At 37.4% G+C, this 25423-nt stretch overlaps 2 protein-coding genes across 2 annotated transcripts in view; one reads left to right on the top strand and one right to left on the bottom strand.

Moving 5' to 3' along the window:
• Window positions 1-22174, bottom strand: part of LOC149776673 (pyridoxine-5'-phosphate oxidase-like) — a 58535-nt gene extending 36361 nt beyond the window's left edge. The window contains exons 1-3 of the mRNA XM_089941206.1: window positions 22052-22174; window positions 11488-11644; window positions 9492-9591 (exon numbers count right to left, since the gene is read on the bottom strand). Of these exons, the coding sequence (XP_089797332.1) occupies window positions 9492-9591; window positions 11488-11644; window positions 22052-22154 (360 nt within the window). The 5' untranslated portion in view covers window positions 22155-22174. The remainder of the gene's footprint in view (window positions 1-9491; window positions 9592-11487; window positions 11645-22051) is intronic.
• Window positions 22175-22279: 105 nt separating this feature from the next.
• The window catches only part of LOC149776674 (cell division cycle-associated protein 7-like), a 55122-nt gene continuing 51978 nt past the window's right edge, over window positions 22280-25423 (top strand). The window contains exons 1-2 of the mRNA XM_089941207.1: window positions 22280-22384; window positions 24682-24738. Of these exons, the coding sequence (XP_089797333.1) occupies window positions 22370-22384; window positions 24682-24738 (72 nt within the window). The 5' untranslated portion in view covers window positions 22280-22369. The remainder of the gene's footprint in view (window positions 22385-24681; window positions 24739-25423) is intronic.

The following is a 25423-nucleotide window of genomic DNA, read 5'->3' on the forward strand; positions in this document are numbered from 1 at the left end:
CCATCTCTCCAAAGCATGTTTCAAATGAAAATAACTTCACCTTACATATGTCATTCTCTCAAAAGTACATAATAACTAATGAGTGCTCCCTTAATGAGCACACAAGTATTATTATTGTATGATTTATTTTTGATTGAAAGGTTGAAGTCGCAAGCATAAAAACAGTCCTATTAAATAATTCTCCTGTATTTACTTCCACAGAACAATATTTATTAATGTCAGAGTCTCACACTAGCCCAGCCCACTCCCCTCTTATGAAGAATTTGTTGTTGTTTATGTGGGGTTTAACGCCATTTTTCAGCACACGATAGGCTATACATGGCAGCCACTATTAATGGTGGAGTGAGAACCCAGGAAAAGCCTGGAAAGAACCACCGACCCACGAGAAGCTACCGGCAAGCATTGTTACATATCCACACTGGCTGAATCCGAGACTTGAACCGGTGCAGACAGAGGTGAGATGGCAGTGATCCATAATGGAGAGCGCTTTAGACTACTTGGACACTCGGAGCCCCCACCATTATGAAGAAAAGTGAGCTATTTTGAAAAAGCAAATTACATTTTGTCAACATAGCAATCAATGTTATGCTGAAAGACAGGACAGGAACATGAAACTTGCCAGAATTATTCCTGAGATGTCACCAATAAATTTTACAGTTATGTTGGTGTGTGACTGATGGGTGTAATATGGGTTATAGAGTTTACAGCTTGGCCTTATTCCAGATGTGCATCTTTCAAAAACTGCTAGAATAGCTCTGTTTGGTCATTTTCACTTCCTGGACATTTTTTTACATTTAATATATGTAGCAATTCATCCACTGCATTTTCAGAAGCTGATATTGTCTAGATGGGCAAAATTAATTTTCCCTAATTTAATAGTTGCTAACTTTAAACTAATTCAGGCTGGGTTTTTTTAGCATAAGGGAGCAGTCATTTTAGTTACTAGTGTGCTTAGACCATGTACAATTTCCATAATAAGTACAATATCCAAAGAAATGTCAGCCACATTACACCAAAGCAGCATAGAGGTATGCCAACATTCCCTCCACTGTGCAGGTTTCAAATGCAAACAACTTCACCTTACATACGTCACTCTCTCAAAAGTATATAATAACTGGTGAGTGCCCCCACAGTCGTCTTCCACTTGAACAGCTCCCCACCCCACCCCCAACCAGAAGCCACTTGCTTTACATAGCCTAAATCGCATGGCACCAGCAAACGATATTTCAGAATTAAAGTTACATGTCTACTGCAGCCAGTGGCTAGCAAAAAAGTGCAAAAACTTTCAAATTTACCCATCATGAGCAACCATGAAATGCAGTTTACAGACAGAAATCTCAAGAATATTTGTTAATTTCTAAATTCATCACACTGACATTTGTTCCAACATGCTGAAAAAATATAGCCTTAATCCATGCAAACAGGTATGTATTCTGATTATCTTAACTGCTGTATGTTCCTTACATGTTAAGATTTGACCTTTTGATAATTACTGTCTATTATTACTACCAACAGTTATCAAGATGACAAAAGTGAACTGCTAAGAATCACAGTAATATTCAGCTCAGAATGACAGAAAGATGTGGTTGTTGTCATTGTTGTTAGGTGTTTTATGCCATTTATCAGTGCAAGATAGGTTATACAAGGCAGTCAGTATACCTTGTGGAGGAAGAACCTGAAGGAAAACAAAACCAAAGAGTCCCACAGGAAGCTACTGACAAGCTTTCCCAAGCACCTACATTGGCTGTGCCTCAGATTCAAACCAACACTGACAGAGGTGAGATGAAAGCACTTCAAACCACTCGGCCACTCAGAGCCGTCCTATAGAAAGTTAAAATAGTATATTTGCTTTTGTGGCTTCTCTCTCACAGAATATGAAATATGCTTGAAAGAGTACCAGACTAAAACAAGTCAATCATGTGACAAGTTCACTTCACTTTGTGAGCACTGAACATCTCATGTAATAATGACAAACTGCCAATAATGGAATAAAGTTATAACAAAAGGTGCAAAATATTCTCAGACATTCTCAGTTCACAAGGACTAGTAAAAGCAATTCAAAGTAACATCCATCATTTATCTCCAGGGTTTTCCCTTGTTTTTTATCCTGATGTGTCAAAGATACATAATTTCATGTAATATGCACAAAGTAATGAAACTAGTGAAGAACCACATGCATTAGGCAGGTACAAGAATACAAATCTAGTTTACAAACATGTGTGCTAGCAAGGCATGACAATATGATTCTAGTGTACAAATAAATGTGCTAACAGGGCATGAGAATATGATTCTAGTATGCAAACACATGTGCTAGCCAGACACAAGAATGTGATTCTAGTGTACAAACATGTGCTACCCAGACATGAGAATGTGATTCTAGTGTAACAGTTACAGTACAAACATGTGTGCTAACAGGGCATGAGTATATGATTCTAGTGTACAAACACTTGTGCTAGTAGAGCATGATAATATGAGTCTAATGTACAAACATGTGTGGTAGCCAGACACAAGAATGTGATTCTAGTGTACAAACATGTGCTACCCAGACACGAGAATGTGATTCTAGTATGCAAACACATGTGCTAGCCAGTCACAAGAATGTGATTCTAGTATGCAAACACATGTACTAGCCAGACACAAGAATGTGATTCTAGTATGCAAACACATGTGCTAGCCAGACACAAGAATGTGATTCTAGTGTAACAGTTACAGTACAAACATGTGTGCTAACAGGGCATGAGTATACGATTCTAGTGTACAAACACTTGTGCTAGTAGAGCATGATAATATGAGTCTAATGTACAAACATGTGTGCTAGCAGGGCACGAGAATAAGTTTTCCTCAATAATATGCAAGAGCAGCTATTTTCGTCAATCTCTGTTTCACAGAGTTTTCTCAAATTCGGTGTAAGTTATTTTTATGAACATTGGTCCATTCATGGTCCACATTCTTTGTCTTTAAAGTTATATTTGCTATGCCATAGTCAAAACCTTACATATGAAATATCTCCAGGTTTTTAAGTGTGAGCTCCTTTGGGGCTAAAATTGCAAGATTTTGGGGATCTTAACATGTTGTAGGTATGGGTGTTGGTGCAACTATAAAAGGGAGTAATCACAGAAGATCAATTATGCTGTGCCAGTCTTTTTTACTGATTCAGTTTTCCCACTGCCTAAAGAATTAGAATACATTCATGGTGGTGGTTACGGAATTTTATTTCCAAAGTGAGTGGCTTCAAAGTTGATAAGGTCCATACTTCACTACAGCATTCACTAAAGAATCTGATTGTATATATCAATGGTTTAAGCAGCTTTATTCTGAAAGTGGATGGCTACAAGGTTGAGAGAGTACATCCTTGACAACAGCCAGAGTTAACAACTGTTTCATGCTACCTGATATGACCATCAGATCAGGAGATGTAGGAATAACATGATTTTCAAGATGGCTGCCACAGCTGGACTTAGATTTGTACCATGTTCATATTTGGAACATCTACATGTAATATTAAGCCTTTTAATGGAAACACCATGGTAATCTAGCCATCTGCAGAACAAATTAGAAGAGACAAGATTTTAAATATTGATGGCTACTACAGTGTCCCTGTTGGACTTTTCAAGATATCAGATCAGTGCCATTCAGATCTGGACCATCTAGATGTCCAAGAATCGTTCAGCAAAATGTATTTATATGAACAACATCTATTCAGAAAGAATAGCAATAATGAGATTTCAACGATTTTAGATTGGCACCAGTTGACTGGTTGGTTGATTAAATGTGAACTAAGTGCCATTCCCTAATATACACCATGGCAGATGACTTAGGCTGACACGGGTATGAATCAAACTCATGACCCTTGGATTGCAATTCCAATGCTTTACCAAATAAAACTTACAAGTGTGAATGAATTAGTTTAACTTTGTCTGCAAATGTTTACAAGCTTGGTAAGCATGTAAATGAACAGATATGTGAATATCAATTCAATATTTCCATATCTCTATTAAAGACAACTGCTTAGTATGATTTTTGTTGATTTTGTTTCTAAAATATGGATAATTTTCACATAAAATGTTCTACTGCATGAGAAAAGCTGAAGTTTATACCGCACATTAAAAGACATTATACATCAGGACAATTTACTAACCTTGCAGAAAAATAATTCTTTAGAGAACATTACTGACCATTGAAAAAGTGTTTTCTTAACAGAAACTGAGTAACCTGGTTCAATCTTACAGAAACACTTTTAATCCACCAGTTTCTCCAAGTCACTGTAGGGGCCCCGAGTGGCCGAGTGGTCTAAAGCGCTCTTCATTACGGATCACTGCCATCTCACCTCTGTCTGCAGTGGTTCGAGTCTAAGATTCAGCCAATGTGGGTATGTGAGAAAGCTTGCCAGTAGCTTCTCGAGGGTCGGTGGTTCTTTCCGGTGTTTTCCAGGGTTCTTCCTCCACCATTAATACTGGCCGCCATGTATAGCATATTGTGTGCTGAAAAATGGCATTAAACCCCACAACAACAACAACAACCAAGTCACTGTAGATATTACAGATATAAAAAGATAGATATTACAAATATACAAACCTTCATTAATGATTAGAAACTTGTGTGCATATTGGTATGTTTGTATTTATAGAATTTAGTGACATGTCAGCAAAATGGTAACTACATTATATAGCGTATATTCAAAGTTAAGGTCTGACATGTATATATATATATGTGTGTGTGTGTGTGTGTGTGTTGTTGTTTGTCCGTCAAGTCAACTAGGACCACTCTAGTCATCCAAGGGAGGGGCTGGTTCTGTTTTGTGCATGCACAGGTGGCTGATGAGGTGAATCTATCCACGGAATGTTCGTTTGCATAAGCGACAAGGGATGAGAGGGACATCTCCAGAAGGGTTAATGGCACGCACTTTTATGGCTTGCCTCTTCAGCTCTGCAGCTGCTGTCCTGCTAGATTCGCACAACTTGGTGCCTTTGTGCACAGAGGAATGCCAAGCAATTCAATCACTTGCTGTCTGCTCCCAGGAATCAGGGTTTATGTTGAACGCTTTCAATGCAGCTTTCAGATTGTCTCTGAAGTGTTTCTTCTAACCTCTGTGGGATAGCTGTTCTTGCTGTAGCTCGCCATAGAAGAGTCTCTTAGGCAGCTGGTGGTCTGGCATGCGTACAACTTGTCCCACCTAGCGTAGCTGGGATTGCATCAGGATGGTGTGGATGCTGGGGAGACCTGCTTGGAGCGAGTACCTCAGTGCCTTGAACCTTGTCCTGCCACTTGAAATTGAGGATTTTCATGAGACTTGTGGTGTGAAAGTGGTTCAGCTTCCTGGCATGGTGCTGGTACACTGTCCACATTTCACATGCATAAAGTAGTGTGGGGAGCACAACTGCCTTGTAGACCTTTAGCTTGGTTTGGATGCTGATACCTTTTCTATTCCAGACGTTGGCATACAGTCTGCTTAAAGATGCGCTGGCTTTGGCAATATGGAGGTTCATCTCGTTGTTTATAGTGATCCTCTGTGACAGTGTGCTGCCAAGGTAGGTGAAGTGGTTCACTACGTTGAGTGTTTGGCCATTGATGGTGACTTTGGATTCAACATAGGGCTTTCCAGGGGCAGGCTGATGCAGGACTTCAGTCTTCTTGGTACTGATGGTGAGACCGAAGCTTGTGCAGGAGATGGAGAACTTGTCCACAATGCATTGCAAGTCAGCTTCTAAGCCAGTGTTGAGGGTACAGTCATCAGCAAATAAAAATTCCCTGATGTGTCTATCATAACCTTGGTTTTCACTTGAAACCTCCTGGGGTTGAACAGTTTTCCATCTGTACAGTACCTGATGCTGACTCCAACATCTCCATCTCTGAAAGCATTAGTCAGCATGGCGGAGAACAATAGACTGGACAGTGTCGGTGCCAGAACACAACCCTGCTTGACACCATTGGTTACTGGGAATGGCTCAGATATCTCTATATTGTCATGGACTCATGCCTGCATGCCATCATGGAAATGCTGCACATCGATGTAAATTTTCTCGGGCATCCATACTTGGTCATTATCTTCCAAAGCCTTCTCTGCTAACAGTATCAAAGGCCTTTGTCAAGTCAACGTAGATGGAGAAAAGGTTGGCATTTTGCTCTTGACATTTATCTTGTAGCTGCCTCACAGCAAACACAATGTTGATGGTACCACCTTCTGGAAGTGCCACATCAGTAAAAACGGTTGGTGGAGACTTTCTATCAGGGCTGTGCCCCTTCCTTGTAGACTTCAGCTGCCACTGGAGAGCAGATATATCGCTTTCTGTGTCTCAAGCAAGGTTGGAGGATCATCCAGTGCTTCGGATGAGTAATTGGGGGAGACAACTGATGGCTTCATCATTGATGGATGAAGGTCAATTCAGGATGTTCAGCCCATCGTTGAAGAATCCTCTCTTTGTCAGCAATTAGTGTGTTCCTGTCTGTGCTGAGAAGGGGGGGATGATCCAGAGGATGTAGGTCCATATGCTTCTTTCAGGATGTCGTAGAAGTGCTTCATGTCATACCTGTCTGAGTAGCATTGGATCTCATCAGCTTTGTTGCTCAGCCATCTATCGCATCTGACAGAGTTTCTGCTGTACAGTTCTGCGTATATTATTGTATGCATCTTTCCTGGAGGTGGACTTGGGGATGTTGAGGTGGTGTTTCTCATCCAGCAACTGCCTGATCTCCTCCAACCAGTCTTGGTGCTTTCTGGTTGAGGGTCCTTGGATTTCCGAAGCTGTGCTGTAGACCAGCTCCCTGAATGCTGCTCAGTCAGTCTCCACTTTCTGATTGTCCAGAGGGGTGAATTTCAGATGTTCACCCAGGGCATCCACAAGAGACTGTTAGGGGTGTATGAGGTGTCTGGGGAGGGGTAGCACCTCTGGTTGGGGGGAAGCAGTCATACTCCTTTGAGGGTAGCTTACCCACCTTTGGTCCCCACTTGGAACTCAGCTCTCGCCTGTGGCTCCAAGAAGCTGTGGCATGCGCAGCAGCCACATCCCGGAAAATGGCATCAACTGGCCGGATAAACCAGGCGGAGGGTAGCTGATAGGTCTTAAACCCTCACTGAGTTAGGCTTTGTCTACCTAGCATGTGAAGACTGGATCTGTCACCTGCGTAGAGGAACCACCAGCTGGTCAATGGGCAGAAAGGCGATTCCCAGCAAAGCAACGTGGAGTGCTAAGAGCTCAACAAGACACAGAGGACGTCCTGGTCATCCACTGCACTCAACTCCATCACCAGCCCTCTCGACTTTGTCATGCTGCTGGACTCAGATGGTTTGGGGTGAGAGAGTGAGGTCGACGAACTGCGCAACTCTTCCTCACATAAAAATAAAGTCACCACGCAAGTCATTCTCATCATCCACCCATGCCATTTCATCACTCACTAAAGTCCTGTGGTGACAGGCAAGCGAAGAAGTGGCAGGTGTGGGTACACTGGCAGCCGTAGCTGCAAACCTGCATGAAGGCACCTCAGGTCATTCATCACTGACATGGAGCAGCAGTGGAATCTGGCAGCCCCCTGAGCAACTGAGCAGTGCTCTTCAGGAATGCATTACTCATCTCCTTGGCATTAGGAAGGGGCTAGAAAAGGTGCTCTAAACACTGCCTGCTTTTAACCACTTAACCAGCTTACTGTGGCTGTTAAGGACCCTACTCCAGCAGTCAAAATACAAAGAAGAAAATGAGCATTGTTCCTCTCACACTTGGTGCATGCAATGTGTGCACCTTACTAGACAGAGATGACGTGGAAAGACCCCAGAGGAGAACCATCCGAACTGGAAAGGAACTCACCAGATACAATGTGGACATTGCAGCCTTGAGTGAGACCTGGCTTGCAGAAGAAGGCAAACTCTGTGAAAGGAGCTCTGGATACAATTTCATTTGGAGCTGTCAAGAAAGTGAAGAGTGCCATGAGGCTGGTATCCGCTTTGCAGTGAAGACAGCACTGATTGGCAAATTGGCTGGACCTCACAAGGGAGTAAATGACAGACTCAAGACCATGAAACTCCCCCTCTTGTCTGGAAGAAAGCACATTACCATAATCAGTTGCTACGCTCCAACCATGACCAACCCGGATGAAGTAAAGGTCAAGTTCTATGAGGATCTTCACTCTGTCATTACTGACATTCCAATGGAAGATAAGTTCATCATTCTCATCATTCTTGACGAATTTGATGCAAGAGTAGGCTGTGATCATGTTGCCTGGGATGGAGTGCTTGGAAAGCATGGAGTGGGTCACTGTAGCGACAATGGTCTCCTTTTGCTCCAGACTTGCATGAAGCATGAACTGCTGATCACCAATGCAGTCTTCCGCCTCCCTACCCATAACCAGATGTCATGGATGCACCCTCGCTCTATGCACTGGTATATCATTGACTACATCAAGCTGATATATATATATATATATATATATATATATATATATATATATATATATATATATATATATATATATATATATATATATCTTTTTACATTAAATTTCAATTGCCACTACATAAAATAAACAAGACTTCATCAAGGATACAGAACCTCTACTGGGTGAACATAAGTTCCAGAAGTTCAAGAGAAGACAATTTGCTGAAAACCATATGTTGATCGTTATGTATATTTAATTTGTATTGTTTTGTGAGTTTTTCTCTCCATGATTATATGTTTACTCAGTCTTGAAAGGTTTCAATTTAGCGTATTGTTTATTTAGTTTTGAAAGGTTTCAGTGTTGTGTACTGTTTATTCAGTCTTACATGGTTTCAGTGTAGTGTATTGTTTATTCAGTCTTGAAAGGTTTCAATGTAGTGTATTGTCTTTTCAGTCTTGAAAGGTTTCAAAGTAGTGTATTGCTTATTCAGTTTTGAAAGGTTTCAATGTAGTGCATTGTTTATTCAGTCTTGAAAGGTTTCAAAGTAGTGTATTGTTTCTTCAGTTTTAAAATGTTTCAGTGTAGTGTACTGTTTATTCAGTCATAGAAGGTTTCAGTGAGGTGTATTGTTTATTCAGTCTAAAAAGGTTTCAGTGTAGTGTACTGTTTATTCAGTCTTAAAAGGTTTCAGTGTAGTGTACTGTTTATTCAGTCTTAAAAGGTTTCAATGTAGTGTACTGTTTATTCAGTCTCATAAAGGTTTCAGTGTGGTGTCCTGTTATTTGGTCTTAAAAGTTTTCATTTTAGTGTACTGTTTATTCATTGTTAAAAGGTTTCAGTGTGGTGTATTGTTTATTCAGTCTTCAAATGTTTTGGTGTAGTGTATTGTTTATTCAGTCTTGACATATTTGAGTTCAGTGTACTGTTTATTCAGTCTTGACATGTTTGAGCATAGTGTATTGTTTATTCAGTCATGAAAGGTTTCAGTGTGGTGTATTGTTTATACAGTCTTGACATGTTTGAGTGTAGTGTATTGTTTATTCAGTCTTGAAAGGTTTCAGTGTGGTGCATTGTTTATTCAGTCTTCAAACATTTCAGTGTAGTGTAATATTTCAAACTCTTACAAGCTCCACGGCCTTCTTGCTGTTGTAATTGGTGAAGAATCTAAAACCAGAAGCATCAAATCCTTTCATCAGAATCATCCTGACTGAGGGAACGCCATCTCTGAAACAAAAACAATAAAATACAAATTTACTGATTTAAATTGAAGAACTGTATCCTTTTGACCATGACCTGTTTAACTTGACAGTTTGCTTATAAATTCATTATGGGAATTTTGCTTTTTTAAGTACGCTTCCTTGTACATTGTTGTATCATTCCAAGTCTAAACATGGTATACTAAGTGATACAAATGAACCAAATTTCATTCAATATGAATGGACAGCAAATGATATATTGATTCTAATATTACTAGTAAACACAAGCTAAACTAGTGCAATGACTGACAATTGCTTGAAGTGAGGTGGAACCTGTACGGGGATTTGTCAATTGACTTACAGTTGGTGAAGTGAGGTGGAACTTGCATGGTGGTATGTCAAATGACTAATAGTTGGTGGAAATGAGGTGGATCATGTATGGGGATTTGTCAATTTACTGACAGTTGGTGGAAGTGAGGTGGAACTTTTATCAGGATTTGTCAATTGAGGAATGGTTATCCTTCTTATACATATCACCAGCTGCCTGTCTGTCACTATTGTTTTGAGATTTGATGGACAGCTGCCAGTCTGTCACTGTTGTCTTGAGATTTGATGGACACCTGCCAGTTTATCACTGTTGATTTGACATTTGACAGACAGCTGCCAGTCTGTCACTATCATTTTGAGATTTGGTGGACAGTTGCCAGTCTGTCACTGTTGTTTTGAGATTTGACAGAGAGCTGCCAATCTGTCATCATCATTTTGAGTTTTTATGGACAGCTGCCAGTCTGTCACTGTTGTTTTGAGATTTGATGAACAGCTGCCAGTCTGTCACTGTTGTTTTGAGATTTGATGGACACCTGCCAGATTATCACTGTTGATTTGACATTTGACAGACAGCTGCCAGTCTGTCACTATCATTTTGAGATTTGGTGGACAGTTGCCAGTCTGTCACTGTTGTTTTGAGATTTGACAGAGAGCTGCCAATCTGTCATCATCATTTTGAGTTTTTATGGACAGCTGCCAGTCTGTCACTGTTGTTTTGAGATTTGATGAACAGCTGCCAGTCTGTCACTGTTGTTTTGAGATTTGATGGACAGCTGCCAGTCTGTCACTATCATTTTGAGATTTGATGGACAGCTGCCAGTCTGTCACTGTTGTTTTGAGATTTGATGGACAGTTTGCCAGTCTGTCACTGTTGTTTTGATATTTGACTGAGATCTAAAAGTCTGTCACTGTTGTTTTGAGATTCAATGGACAGCTGATCAATCTCAAGTTCAGTTTTGGATGAAATATAATTTAATGTCACATGGGATGTAAATGTTATCTAACTCTTCAACATCAAGATTCATTAATAGTTCCACTAAATAATGTCACAAAATAATGTCAAATTACTTTGGATAAATCAGTATATTTCCACTATTTTTACCATCACCAACAACTAACCACTGGCTAGTGAAGATGTCTTATGTTGCCTATAACCATCAACCAACCATTGTTTCATTATAGTTGCTATCAGATCTGACTGTACGTAAATTAAAATTTGTAAGCTGTTTGTTGCAAGAAAACATCGTATGTGTGTCTTACCTCTGAGGCTTATGTATCCTACAGGAAAATATGGACTTACATAAAATAACTTAATACTCTGTCACTGCTGCAATATGACATCATATACGTGTCTTATCTTTTGAGACATTTGTATTGTACAGGAAAATATGGACTTGCATAAGATAACTTACTCCGTCGCTGCTGCAATATGACATCGCATATGTGTATTATTTTTTGAGTCATTTGCATTCTGCAGGAAAATATGGACTTACATAACTTACTCTGTCGCTGCTGCAATATGACATCGTATACGTGTCTTATCTTTTGAGACATTTGTATGTTACAGGGAAATATGGACTTACATAAGACAACTTACTTTGTTGCTGTTGCAAGAGCCATTGCATTTGGTTCCAAGATGGTCTTCTCTTTACATGCTTCATCCAACCATGCCTTAAACTGCTGCATTGGATTTAATGAGACAAGATGATCTATATCAAAGGCATCCTCTGTACTATGGTAAGGTGTTCTCATACCTGTAGGATTATATACACTATATATATATATATATATATATATATATATATATATATATATGATATAAATTGAAGGATTTCAAGAGTGTGTTTGCCTGATTTGGATTCTAAATGTAGCTTTAACAATTTTTCAGTCATATCGCCACCATGTCTGCAGTGTAACAGTTTATAGTGATGTTGAACACTTGGGCATCATACCGCAGAGATGTAGCATGATGTCCCACCCAGTCACATTATCCTGACAACACTAACCTCTTAAAGCTGAGCGCCAAAATAAGTCTAAAGGTCACAGTATGTTGGAAGTACCATCATCATTTTTCTCAGCCTGCATTATAATGACTATTATAGGGCTGATGACAGAGCAGTGGCGTCACTGTGGGGGTGCGGACCGCACCGGGTGACACCATCAGAAGGGATGACACCCAAATGACTGTCTATAAAATTTTCGACTTTTGTGCAGGAAGTGTTCCATGGGGGTGAGACCATGAGTTACTGTACATGAATGTCTATAAAAAATTTAGAATTTTTGTGCAGGAAGTGTTCCATGGGGGTGACATCATGAGTTACCGCACTGGGTGACACCAACCCTAGTGACGCCACTGTGACAGAGTTTTCATCTCAGTTGAAGGAAGGATCACTTTAAAATGCCAGCATGTAATGAAATCATTTCACGTGCTTAATAACTAGTTTTTATCACATATTTTTGTTGAATAATTTAAAAAAAAAAACACAATTAACAGTTATGCTAATTATATTGACCTGAGATTCATTTGAATAAAGTGATGTGCCAAGCACACAATACCAAATCATTCACGACCAGGACATGGGTGGAGGTCTATGAATTCAATATATGGTGACACACTTATCCTAATGGATGCAATTTTGCAAGTCTGGTGGTACATCGACACTTGTCATTATCGACAACTCTATATATATATTAGTCAATATTGATACATTATTGTCTTGAGCATATCGCCCTTATTTGCAACAATACTGACCTTACTACCATTCCACCCACCAGTCTGCCACAATAACTGACCAATCACACATCAACAGTAACTGCCTGATGAGACCTAGCTATGAAGGTAATTTGAAATGTTTCGTTTCAATGGGTAATCTTAACATTTTCTTGTATTTATTGCAGCCTTAATATCACTTCTTTGAAACATTTTCCTCGACCCCTAGTATATTACAGTAGCTGGAACTCAACAGTACATATCTCAAAATAACAAGGATAAACTATTTATAAAATCTGGTTATCAGCAGTTTTCTCATCAGCACCTTAATAAATTCACACAATATAAAAATATTTTTTTATTAAAGCTTAAAATAGCAATATGATATTCAGGCATTTGAAACATTAATAAAATATACAAACAAAACATTCTTAATTCTTCCCTGTCTGACCCACCATCCTCAATGTTATGTTAGCATAAGCATAATTCAGGTGAAAATATTAAACATGTTATAATTTTCAGTTTTATAATTACAAGCATTATTATCTCTAGAAACACACTGAACTAAATTTGGTAAAAATCCTTCACAATACCTGCCAAAAATTGTTTTGTGTTCAACACTTTGTTGGAGGAACTAGCCATGGAACAAAATCATGAAAGAAGCAGCTAACAAGTTTGACTACTAAGATCGTGGTTAATTATGTTTGGTGATGGGTAACGAGTACTATTGTCTGTCAAATAAAAACTGTACAGATTGTTTTGCTTGCTGCCAATGATATGTTGGCAATGCACTGTACCTTTGTTCTGGATGACATGAATGACCAATCAATCTCAGGCACACTATAATGTACTTCCAGTTTGGATGACATGAATGACCAATCAATTTCAGGCACACTATACTGTACTTCCAGTTTGGATGACATGAATGACCAATCAATTTCAGGCACACTATACTGTACTTCTAGTTTGGATGACATGAATGATCAATCAGTCTCAGGCACACTATACTGTACTTCCAGTTTGGATGACATGAATGACCAATCAGTCTCAGGCACAATATACTGTACTTCCAGTATGGATGACATGAATGAGCAATCAATCTAAGAAACAATATATTGTACTTCAAGTTTGGATGACATGAATGACCAATTAATCTCAGGCATATTATACTGTACTTCCAGTTTAGATGACATGACTGACCAATCAATCTCAGGCACACTATACTGTACTTTTGTTTTGGATGACATGAATGACCAATCAATCTCAGGCACACTATATTGTACTTTCAGTTTGGATGACAGGAATGATCAATCAATTTCACGCACTATACTGTACTTCCAGTTTGGATGACATGAATGACCAATCAATCTCAAGCATATTATACTGTTCTTCCAGTTTAAATGACATGACTGACCAATCAATCTCAGGCACAAGATACTGTACTTTTGTTTTGGATGACATGAATGACCAATCAATTTCAGGCAAACTATACTGTACTTCCAGTTTGGATGACATGAATGACCAATCAGTCTCAGGCACAATATACTGTACTTCCAGTTTTCCAGTTTGGATGATATGAGTGACCAATAATTTCAGACAAACTATACTGTACTTCCAGTCTGGATGACATGAATGACCAATCAATCTCAGGCACAATATACTGTACTTCCAGTTTTCCCATTTAGATGACATAAATGACCAATCAATTTCAGGCAAACTATACTGTACTTCCAGTATAGATGACATGAATGACCAATCAATCTCAAGCACACTATACTGTACTTCCAGTTTTGGATGACATGAAAAACCAGTCAATCTCAGGCAAACTATACTGTACTTCCAGTTTGGATGACATGAATGACCAATCAGTTTCAGGCAAACTATACTGTACTTCCAGTATGGATGACATGAATGACCAATCAGTCTCAGGCACACTATACTGTACATCCAGTTTGGTTGACATGAATGACCAATCAGTCTCAGGGACAATATACTGTACTTCCAGTTTGGATGACATGAATGACCAATCAATTTCATGCACAATATACTGTACTTCCAGTTTTCCAGTTTGGATGATATGAGCGACCAATCAATTTCAGACAAACTATACTGTACTTCCAGGATGGATGACATGAATGACCAATCAATCTCAGGCACACTATACTGTACTTCCAGTTTTGGATGACATGAAAAACCAATCAATCTCAGGCACAATATACTGTACTTCCTGTATGGATGACATGAATGACCAATCAATTTCAGGCACAAAATACTGTACTTCCAGTTTGGATGACATGAATGACCAATCAGTTTCAGGCAAACTATACTGTACTTCCAGTATGGATGACATGAATGACCAATCAGTCTCAGGCACACTATACTGTACATCCAGTTTGGTTGACATGAATGACCAATCAATTTCAGGCACAAAATAATGTACTTCCAGTTTAGATGACATGAATGACCAATCAATCTCAGGCACACTATACTGTACTTTTGTTTTGGATGACATGAATGACCAATCAATCTCAGGCACACTATATTGTACTTTCAGTTTGGATGACAGGAATGATCAATCAATTTCACGCACTATACTGTACTTCCAGTTTGGATGACATGAATGACCAATCAATCTCAGGCATATTATACTGTACTTCCAGTTTAGATGACATGACTGACCAATCAATCTCAAGCACAAGATACTGTACTTTTGTTTTGGATGACATGAATGACCAATCAATCTCAGGCACACTATATTGTACTTCTAGTCTGGATGACAGGAATGATCAATCAATCTCATGCACACTATACTGTACTTCCAGTTTGGATGACATGAATGACCAATCAATCTCAGGCACAATATACTGTACTTCCAGTTTTCCAGTCTGGATGACATGATTGACCAATCAATTTCAGGCAAACTATACTGTACTTCCAGTTTGGATGACATGAATGACCAATCAGTCTCAGGCACAATATACTGTACTTCCAGTTTGGATGACATGAATGACCAATCAATTTCATGTACAACATACTGTACTTCCAGTTTTCCAGTTTGGATGATATGAGTGACCAATAATTTCAGACAAACTATACTGTACTTCCAGTCTGGATGACATGAATGACCAATCAATCTCAGGCACAATATACTGTACTTCCAATTTTCCCATTTAGATGACATAAATGACCAATCAATTTCAGGCAAACTATACTGTACTTCCAGTATAGATGACATGAATGACCAATCAATCTCAAGCACACTATACTGTACTTCCAGTTTTGGATGACATGAAAAACCAGTCAATCTCAGGCACAATATACTGTACTTCCAGTTTGGATGACATGAATGACCAATCAATTTCAGGCACAAAATACTGTACTTCCAGTTTGGATGACATGAATGACCAATCAGTTTCAGGCAAACTATACTGTACTTCCAGTATGGATGACATGAATGACCAATCAGTCTCAGGCACACTATACTGTACATCCAGTTTGGTTGACATGAATGACCAATCAGTCTCAGGGACAATATACTGTACTTCCAGTTTGGATGACATGAATGACCAATCAATTTCATGCACAATATACTGTACTTCCAGTTTTCCAGTTTGGATGATATGAGCGACCAATCAATTTCAGACAAACTATACTGTACTTCCAGGATGGATGACATGAATGACCAATCAATCTCAGGCACACTATACTGTACTTCCAGTTTTGGATGACATGAAAAACCAATCAATCTCAGGCACAATATACTGTACTTCCAATATGGATGACATGAATGACCAAACAATTTCAGGCACAAAATACTGTACTTCCAGTTTGGATGACATGAATGACCAATCAGTTTCAGGCAAACTATACTGTACTTCCAGTATGGATGACATGAATGACCAATCAGTCTCAGGCACACTATACTGTACATCCAGTTTGGTTGACATGAATGACCAATCAATTTCAGGCACAAAATAATGTACTTCCAGTTTGGATGACATGAATGACCAATCAGTCTCAGGCACACTATAATGTACATCCAGTTTGGTTGACGTGAATGACCAATCAGTCTCAGGCACAATATACTGTACTTCCAGTTTGGATGACATGAATGACCAATCAATTTCATGCACATTATACTGTACTTCCAGTTTTCCAGTTTGGATGATATGAGTGACCAATCAATTTCAGACAAACTATACTGTACTTCCAGTATAGATGACATGAATGACCAATCAATCTCAGGCACACTATACTGTACTTCCAGTTTTGGATGACATGAAAAACCAATCAATCTCAGGCACAATATACTGTACTTCCAGTTTGGATAACATGAATGACCAATCAATTTCAGGCACAAAATACTGTACTTCCAGTTTGGGTGACATGAATGACCAATTAATTTCAGGCAAACTATACTGTATTTCCAGTATGGATGAGAAGAGTGACCAATCAGTCTCAGGCACACTATAACATACATCCAGTCTGGCTGACGTGAATGACCAATCAATCTCAGGCACACTATATTGTACTTCCAGTTTGGATGACATGAATGACCAATCAATTTCTGGCACAATATACTGTACTTCCAGTTTTTCAGTTTGGATGACATGAATGACCAATCAATCTCAGGCACACTATACTGTACTTCCAGTTTTGGATGACATGAAAAACCAATCAATCTCAGGCACAATATACTGTACTTCCAGCATGGATGACATGAATGACCAATCAATTTCAGGCACAAAATACTGTACTTCCAGTTTGGATGACATGAATGACCAATCAGTTTCAGGCAAACTATACTGTACTTCCAGTATGGATGACATGAATGACCAATCAGTCTCAGGCACACTATACTGTACATCCAGTTTGGTTGACATGAATGACCAATCAATTTCAGGCACAAAATAATGTACTTCCAGTTTGGATGACATGAATGACCAATCAGTCTCAGGCACACTATAATGTACATCCAGTTTGGTTGACGTGAATGACCAATCAGTCTCAGGCACAATATACTGTACTTCCAGTTTGGATGACATGAATGACCAATCAATTTCATGCACATTATACTGTACTTCCAGTTTTCCAGTTTGGATGATATGAGTGACCAATCAGTTTCAGACAAACTATACTGTACTTCCAGTATAGATGACATGAATGACCAATCAATCTCAGGCACACTATACTGTACTTCCAGTTTTGGATGACATGAAAAACCAATCAATCTCAGGCACAATATACTGTACTTCCAGTTTGGATAACATGAATGACCAATCAATTTCAGGCACAAAATACTGTACTTCCAGTTTGGATGACATGAATGACCAATTAATTTCAGGCAAACTATACTGTATTTCCAGTATGGATGACAAGAGTGACCAATCAGTCTCAGGCACACTATAACGTACATCCAGTCTGGCTGACGTGAATGACCAATCAATCTCAGGCACACTATATTGTACTTCCAGTTTGGATGACATGAATGACCAATCAATTTCAGGCACAATATACTGTACTTCCAGTTTTTCAGTTTGGATGACATGAATGACCAATCAATTTCAGGCAAACTATACTGTACTTCCAGTATGGATGACATAAATGACCAATCAGTTTCATGCACACTATACTGTACTTCCAGTTTTGATAACATGAATGGCCAATCACTTTCATAAAAGGTACACCTGTTACAATCTTGAAAATTGTTGTAAATAAGATTCAAATGTTGCTTTTTCTATTTATTGATGTGCTAAGTATGTATTTTACAGATTAAGAGGATCCAGTACAGTCTGGACACTTCATCTTCCTTTACTCACTTCAAAATGCATGCTAAAGTTATAATAAAGCAAAATATGCAAATTTTGGGGTTTTGACATTTGAATAGATACAGTACCAACTGATTCATTGCAATTGTGTTTTTAACTACAAACTATGGCACAATATTAGATCTATACTGGAAACACAGGTCAAATGATATTTTTCAAAACTTTGTTAGAGTTATTCTCTGACTATTCAATCAGAGCTAACTGTTAACTGAAAACACCTCAGGCATTTTCTTTAGTTAAATTACATAGCAACTTGCAATATCAGCATCTAGTTCAGGGCCAAATTTTTCTTTAAATTTAGGACACTTGCCAGGACTGCCATTACATTCCTCTTCTCTTAAAACAAGATATGTTCTAAGGCTAACTCGTTTATTACTGTTTAAGGAGAAGACAGATTCTGCTAATGGATAAAGGAGTAACAATAAACAATCAGTTACATGCACAAATGTGATAGAACAAATAGGCATGTAGAAATCAAATTAACGATATTTCTAAAGCTGTAAAACAATCTGTTTTGGTTACACTGTTATGAATATCTATATTTTATGCTTATTTTTGTCTATGACTGTATATTGTGCTGTAAGAGAATGGTCATTTGTGGGTAACATAATCTTGTTTACATTGCTAACCATTATCCATGATTGTAAGTTGTAAATAAGATGCTGATATAGCATTTTGAGATCAGAATATTTTCAAAAGAATTGACAGAAGTTTCCAATTAAAAATCACTTACATCTATGGAATACCTGAATAACAATCTATATAAACAGATGCTTTTTAAACAAAGTATTCATTCTTGTTTCATTACAGCATCCACCCTGGATGCAGGAGGCCATGGGTTCAAACCCAGGCTAAGTCATAACAAAGACTTCTAAATAATGGTACTAAAAGCTGTCTCATTAGGTGCTCAGCATTAAGAGGTTAGTGTTAGGACTGGTAGACCTGGTGTCAGGATAATGTGACTGGGTGGGACATCATGCTACATGTCTGCGGCATGATGCCCCAGTACTAGGCATCACTTTAAACTGCCACACTGCAGACATCATAGTGATATGGCTGAAAAATAGTTAAAGCTATGTTAAAAATCTAAATCACACACACACTCATTCTTGTTTCATATCAGTCTTTGGGAACCTATGATCAGAGTTTGCAGTTGTGTTCAGATATAATTTGAGAGGAATTATTCACTGGAATTAAAAAAGTACCCATTCACTGCCTGGATTTATACACACTACTAAATTGGGTTATTGAGGACTCATTCAAAGACATTCTGGATTAAGTCATTGTGTCACATCAGGACAGTCAGGACTATTGGAGTTCATTCGAAACTTTCTATGCTTTTGGATGTGTCATATTACATTTAAGATTATTTGGAATTTAATTCACAAAGTGTTTCTCAAATCAACACTTATTAACACAGAAAAATAAATAACTTGAATTTACTTAAATTGATGGTTTCATTTTCTTTTACATGTTGTACTAATTTTAAGACCTTAAGTCGTAACAACACCATTTACTTCACATCATTTGCAATGACCAGTGACCAAGAGTATGATGTATTTCACTGCATTTGCAATGACCAATGAAGCATAAACAACATTCTAAAAAGTTATGTCACAACAGGCACCATAATTAGAAAGTACTGGTGGTCATAAATATCAATCTTCTCAAAATGGCAAGCTCTTTATATCTGGTATTTTCTCTGCTTTCATTTTTAAAATTCTGACAGTTCTACATCCAAATGTATTTGTGGGTAAAAAGTCAATTGTTCATATTTGAAATATATGAGATCTGGGGATTTCCCACAACATATTTTGTGGTAATAAACATCAATTGAATTTTTCACTAAACATAAAAACAAAGTAAACAAACTGATAACACTCATCAATTCCTGCTTTTTAAATACTTTGGAGTTGTTTTTACACAAAATATGCGATGTGTTTGAATGTTTGCATGAAGCTCCCAAATTATGTCTTCTTTTCTGTGTGGTTTAATGACCCCCGTTCATAATAGGCCAGTATATAAGAAGAACCACCGACCCATCCCATGGAAAATTACAGGCAAGCTTTCTCATATACCTATATGACTCATACCCACGCAGACAAAGGTGAGTTATGAGTGGTTTATAAAGTAGACCTCCTTCAACAACTCTGCCACTCTAGTCTCACCATGTCTATTTGTGAAGTTCACTCATGACTGCAAGAGAGATAACTCTTGCAATCCCATGCATATGCAAAATGTAAACAAAGTCTTACAAACATGACAGCATGTCATAACTAGGTTCAAAAACACTTTGTTTTCTGAAAACACCACTGTTTATACCAAGTGATCCAATTATAAAAGCATGCTTTTATACTAAATCTGTTACAAAAGTTTGGTATCACATTTTTTGAGTAATATATTTATAAAGTTAGAAATGTCATATAGATGGCTGTGATACCATATCTCATAGGAAGCTACATAAAATGTAACCAATTCAGTATCAAATTAATTATATTGCCAAATAAAAGAAAGTGAAATTAAAATTGTCATGGCTAGCATGGATGTGATATCTCACTGAAGGATACCTAAAATTGGACCAATTCAATATAAATATGAATTAAATTAGAAGAACATCAAAGGAAGTGATATAAATTAAAATTTTCATATTTAACAAGGACAAACAATAGGTAAACATTAAACCATGATAGAAAAGTTTGAAGAAAAGTCAGTGAAAACTAATTATGACCTTGTGAATAAGAATATGAGCAAAAAAGTAATTCATATTCTAATGCTCCTCTATTTAAACATCATCATAAATAAATCGTCATTGCCAGTTCCTTCTTTGATTCCACATCTTAAAACCTGCCTCCATTTGCTCATTCATGAACTGTGTAATGCTCAAAATTATGACTATTATAAATATGGGACTTCCAAAATGTAATGTTCAGACATCTAAATTTTACACACTAAAAGTCCTGATGGTGTCTTGTTGTGAAAATGGGAAGATACACTTGATAAATAGAAGTAGAACTGTGGAAATACTCAAAATAAGTAATTATGTTTTTTTGAATTTGTCGTTACTGGTTGTTTTTCTTTTTATGAAGTAATGAAAACTAACTAAAAAATAAATTATTTCATAACCTGATTTAAAATTCCGATTCCTGGATGCTACATTCATAATGTACAAAAATACTGTAATGAACTTGATATTGCATTAGTGTTGGTCTAAATTTTAACTTGTGAATGACTCAATACTTTTTCATGCGAAAATATGTTCGTGGTCGCTCTGCAAAAATGCACAGCAAAACCTCACATGTATCCTGAAAAAAGAAATGAATTACTTTTTAAAGATGAATTATTACAAAACATTTCCATATAACCTTATGTAAGAAATATGCATACTTCAATATGAAATACCACTAGGTCAGAATTTTAAACAATTACAAAAGACAAATATTGCAAATCGTGTTTGGATGTTTTCCTGGAAACTTATTTCCACTGCTGCGAGGTGTTTAAATTATGCAGAAAACATTTCACTTTGATATATAATTCTGGAAAAATCATGTCCGTCGAACAATCTAGTTATGAGGCGGACCCCATTATCCTAATCTATCTGGGTCAGTATTTCAAAGTAGATGCACCTGAAAGATCGGCCATTTGAGAAAACAATCGAGGAAATAGTGCCCGTGTTAACAGCCAAGTGAAAGATATTGTGACTTTTCTGGGAATCGGCACGCGCGACATTCGGGAAGTCTTATACCGGATGTTTTGAAACGCCTAGTGTAGACTGATACCTTCACTTACTCTTAAATTCAATCCCATGATACACATTGTATAATATAAACCAGTCAATTAAATTTCCCGGGGAAATTAACTCACGTGGGTTAGAATTGGCGTGGATTTCAACTTTTCAGCATCCCTCAATATTCACCTGTTCTTCTTCAGTTTTTACGACCATCATGTCTAACAAGCAGGTTTATTTCATGACGGAAGCAAACGAGTGTTATTCTTTTTAATTCAAACAGAGATGCATGAATGTAGAACAAATTTCCCCATCTGTTACGGCTTGGCTTGAGACGTACTTCTTAAAAAGCTTGTTTCACAACAGCAACAACCAAAAACAATTGGAATATTTTTTTTGGGGGGGGGGAATCGTTTGATATACTTTGAGATTCATACTTGTTAGCTACTTATTTTTTTAAGTAGATTATTTGGAACACGTTTTAAATTAGCTTTATGTTCCATAACCGCATGTGGACTGGCTAATTTGCGACTATCCATTTTACTTTTTATTATTTCATCAACTTTTCACGATCATGACTTAACATCCCTTAGAATGTCAGGAATCCTATTTATCAAATGACGTTTTTATTTACATTTGATGTTTCGTATTGACTACAAACACTTCATGTCTCCTTGTGCCATATTTTGTTTTTATGAATTTTAATCATATAAATGTATACAATTAAAGTAATGAACATTAAATATTCCAAGCAGATACACAAGTATGTGATGGCTTAGTTGCATTTCTTTTATTCTGTGGTGGTTGGCAATAATTTTAATTCTGGGTCGGAAGAATAATATAGGCTGCATTCTTAGTGGTGCATGCTATTACACTTGTTGGACTCTGGAGTGAGGGATGTTCTGAGTGGAGAAAAGAATGTCGTTTAGGGATATAAATATTGCAGAGTGAACTATTGGTATTTTAATATTTTCTTTTCTTTCCGATTGTCAGATCGCTATTGATCTTTTACTGATATTTGTAGCTGGCCAAATGTATCCCATATCCGCATTAGGTATGGTCATGCGCATTTGATGTAGGCCAACTCGAGTGACCAATATGTCTTACATTAATAGAGAATTTGTCATTATAGATCGGTACTAGCAGCTGCCTCGCTGGTTGCTGCTATATTAGGGACCAACAGTTCAATGTAAAACATTTCTGGGGCGGTAGCCTGACATCTTTATATTATTTACCATCTGTCAACGGCTGTGAAAAGTAACTTGCTCTGATTTATAACAAAATAACATATTGTTGTATCCTTAAAACTATTAGAAAAAGAATAATCGTCTTTAGATAAAAGAAAAGAAAATAGTTCAGCTCAAAGAAAATCACAGCCAGTAACCTACCCCATCCCGCCTTACTGTAGGTGGATTTGCTATGTGTGTGTAAAGTGTTCTACAAGTTGCAATCCAATAGCTGTAACTAAAGTTACCCCGTAGCTGATACTGTGAAAGACATCTTGATGTATTAGAGAGCCTGTTGATAAAAATAAGAATTGTTAATAGTGAAGCCTACAGATTTCTGTATAAGATATTGGTATAATATGTAAGGCAACTTTGAGCAGGTTATCAGTACTTGTTTAAAATATTTGTCTCAGAGGGCCAGTAAACATTAAACATGCTTTCTCAGCAAACAAAAATATTTAGTGGAACCAAGAAAATACATAAAGTTCAGATGGAAAACAAGTTTGCCCCCTGAATAGTTTTAGATGATTCACAGTTTTATAAATGAATACAAATACTTACCAAATTCACATATATTAGTAAATAACTAAAATATGACTTATTTTTAAAATATGAAATACTTCTGACGGTTGGATTTTGTGGGAATATATCACAACATTTCTGTTGATCACTGATTTCATGCGAGATTGAGGGATCATAAATCACCTTTAATTTGTGACTCATACATTTTGTAAAAATTTGTTTTTTTAAAAATTATTTTCATACGAACAATGATAACATGCTGTTAATATAATTTAAATTGTAACAAGATCCCTTGGGAATTTCCATACATTAATTTCTTACTGGCAGAAACTACCGACATACTGCTACAGTGAAAAAGTACCATGGTATGTGCCACCAGAAAAACTGCACCTCTAAATTCTATGCCAGTAAATTGGAAATTAATAAAACGATGAATCATCTTCCTTCTAGTTATATCTAATGGGCATTGAAGTGGGATGATGCTTACCATCACAGTACTGCTAGTACTGAAAAAAAAGTAAATTTCAAGCACATGATAAGATCAGTAATTGTTGTTTTATATGTTATGCCTTGAGGGAGAAAGAGCTTCTCATGTTTACATCTTGAGATAGTCTCTATATTGTTGGTAATTCTAAATACACTTAGGTAGTTTGAATGGGGCAATTTGAATGTACCTCCATATTTCCAAAATACAGAGGTCTAAAGTTGTTTTGGGGTTTGGGTTATGTTTATGTAGTAAGAAAATTTATTACCCTGATGGCATTTTCCTTTCTTCCTTCAGAAAACCAGCCTGTATGAGGAGTTGCGCCAGAAGAACATTGCAGACAATAAAGTTATTGTAAGTAATATCATATCAGAAACAATTTAAGTGGAAGAACTGTTATAAGGGATTTGAAGGCTGGAACTGGTTAGCTGTAGTTTTTATAAACAGGTACTCTGATATATAGGTAACTAGTGGGTTTTTTTTCATATAAATAAGACGTGCTTAACAGGTCCTTTACACACACATACACATACACACAAACACCTATATGTATACAAATGCAACATCTTGCCCATACGGCATTGGCTTCCCTTGCTATTAAAACTTCCATCCCGTGAGACAAGAATTTTGTTATGCAAGCTAAGTTTAGAAACTTGATGATGTAAATACAAGAGAAAATCTGACTGCAGGCAAACCCGCTTATCTTGGCCTCTGTTATCTTGAGAACCCATGTATATCGAGCATTTTGGTCTCGTCAAAAAGACAACCTTTGTTATGCTAAATTTTCCCCACTTGTCTATACCCCCATGAAGTAGATAAATCCTTTATGTTGGGTGTAAGTTTCAGCCTGAACAAACAGGTGGACCTTCTTAAATTGACAAAGTGCGATTTTTAATGTCTGTCTCTGAGAAATTTTACAAGCAATTATCCAGTGTTTCCGCTACTACCAGTACCTCATACCAGCAATAATGAGAACAGAAGTATAATTTCATATGTAAAAAAAAAATAAAAAATTCTGATGTGAAATCATGGATGACAT

This window comes from Sinohyriopsis cumingii, chromosome 18 (assembly GCF_028554795.1).
Source record: "Sinohyriopsis cumingii isolate HCF-2022 chromosome 18, ASM2855479v2, whole genome shotgun sequence".
NCBI classification, from domain to species: domain Eukaryota; kingdom Metazoa; phylum Mollusca; class Bivalvia; order Unionida; family Unionidae; genus Sinohyriopsis; species Sinohyriopsis cumingii.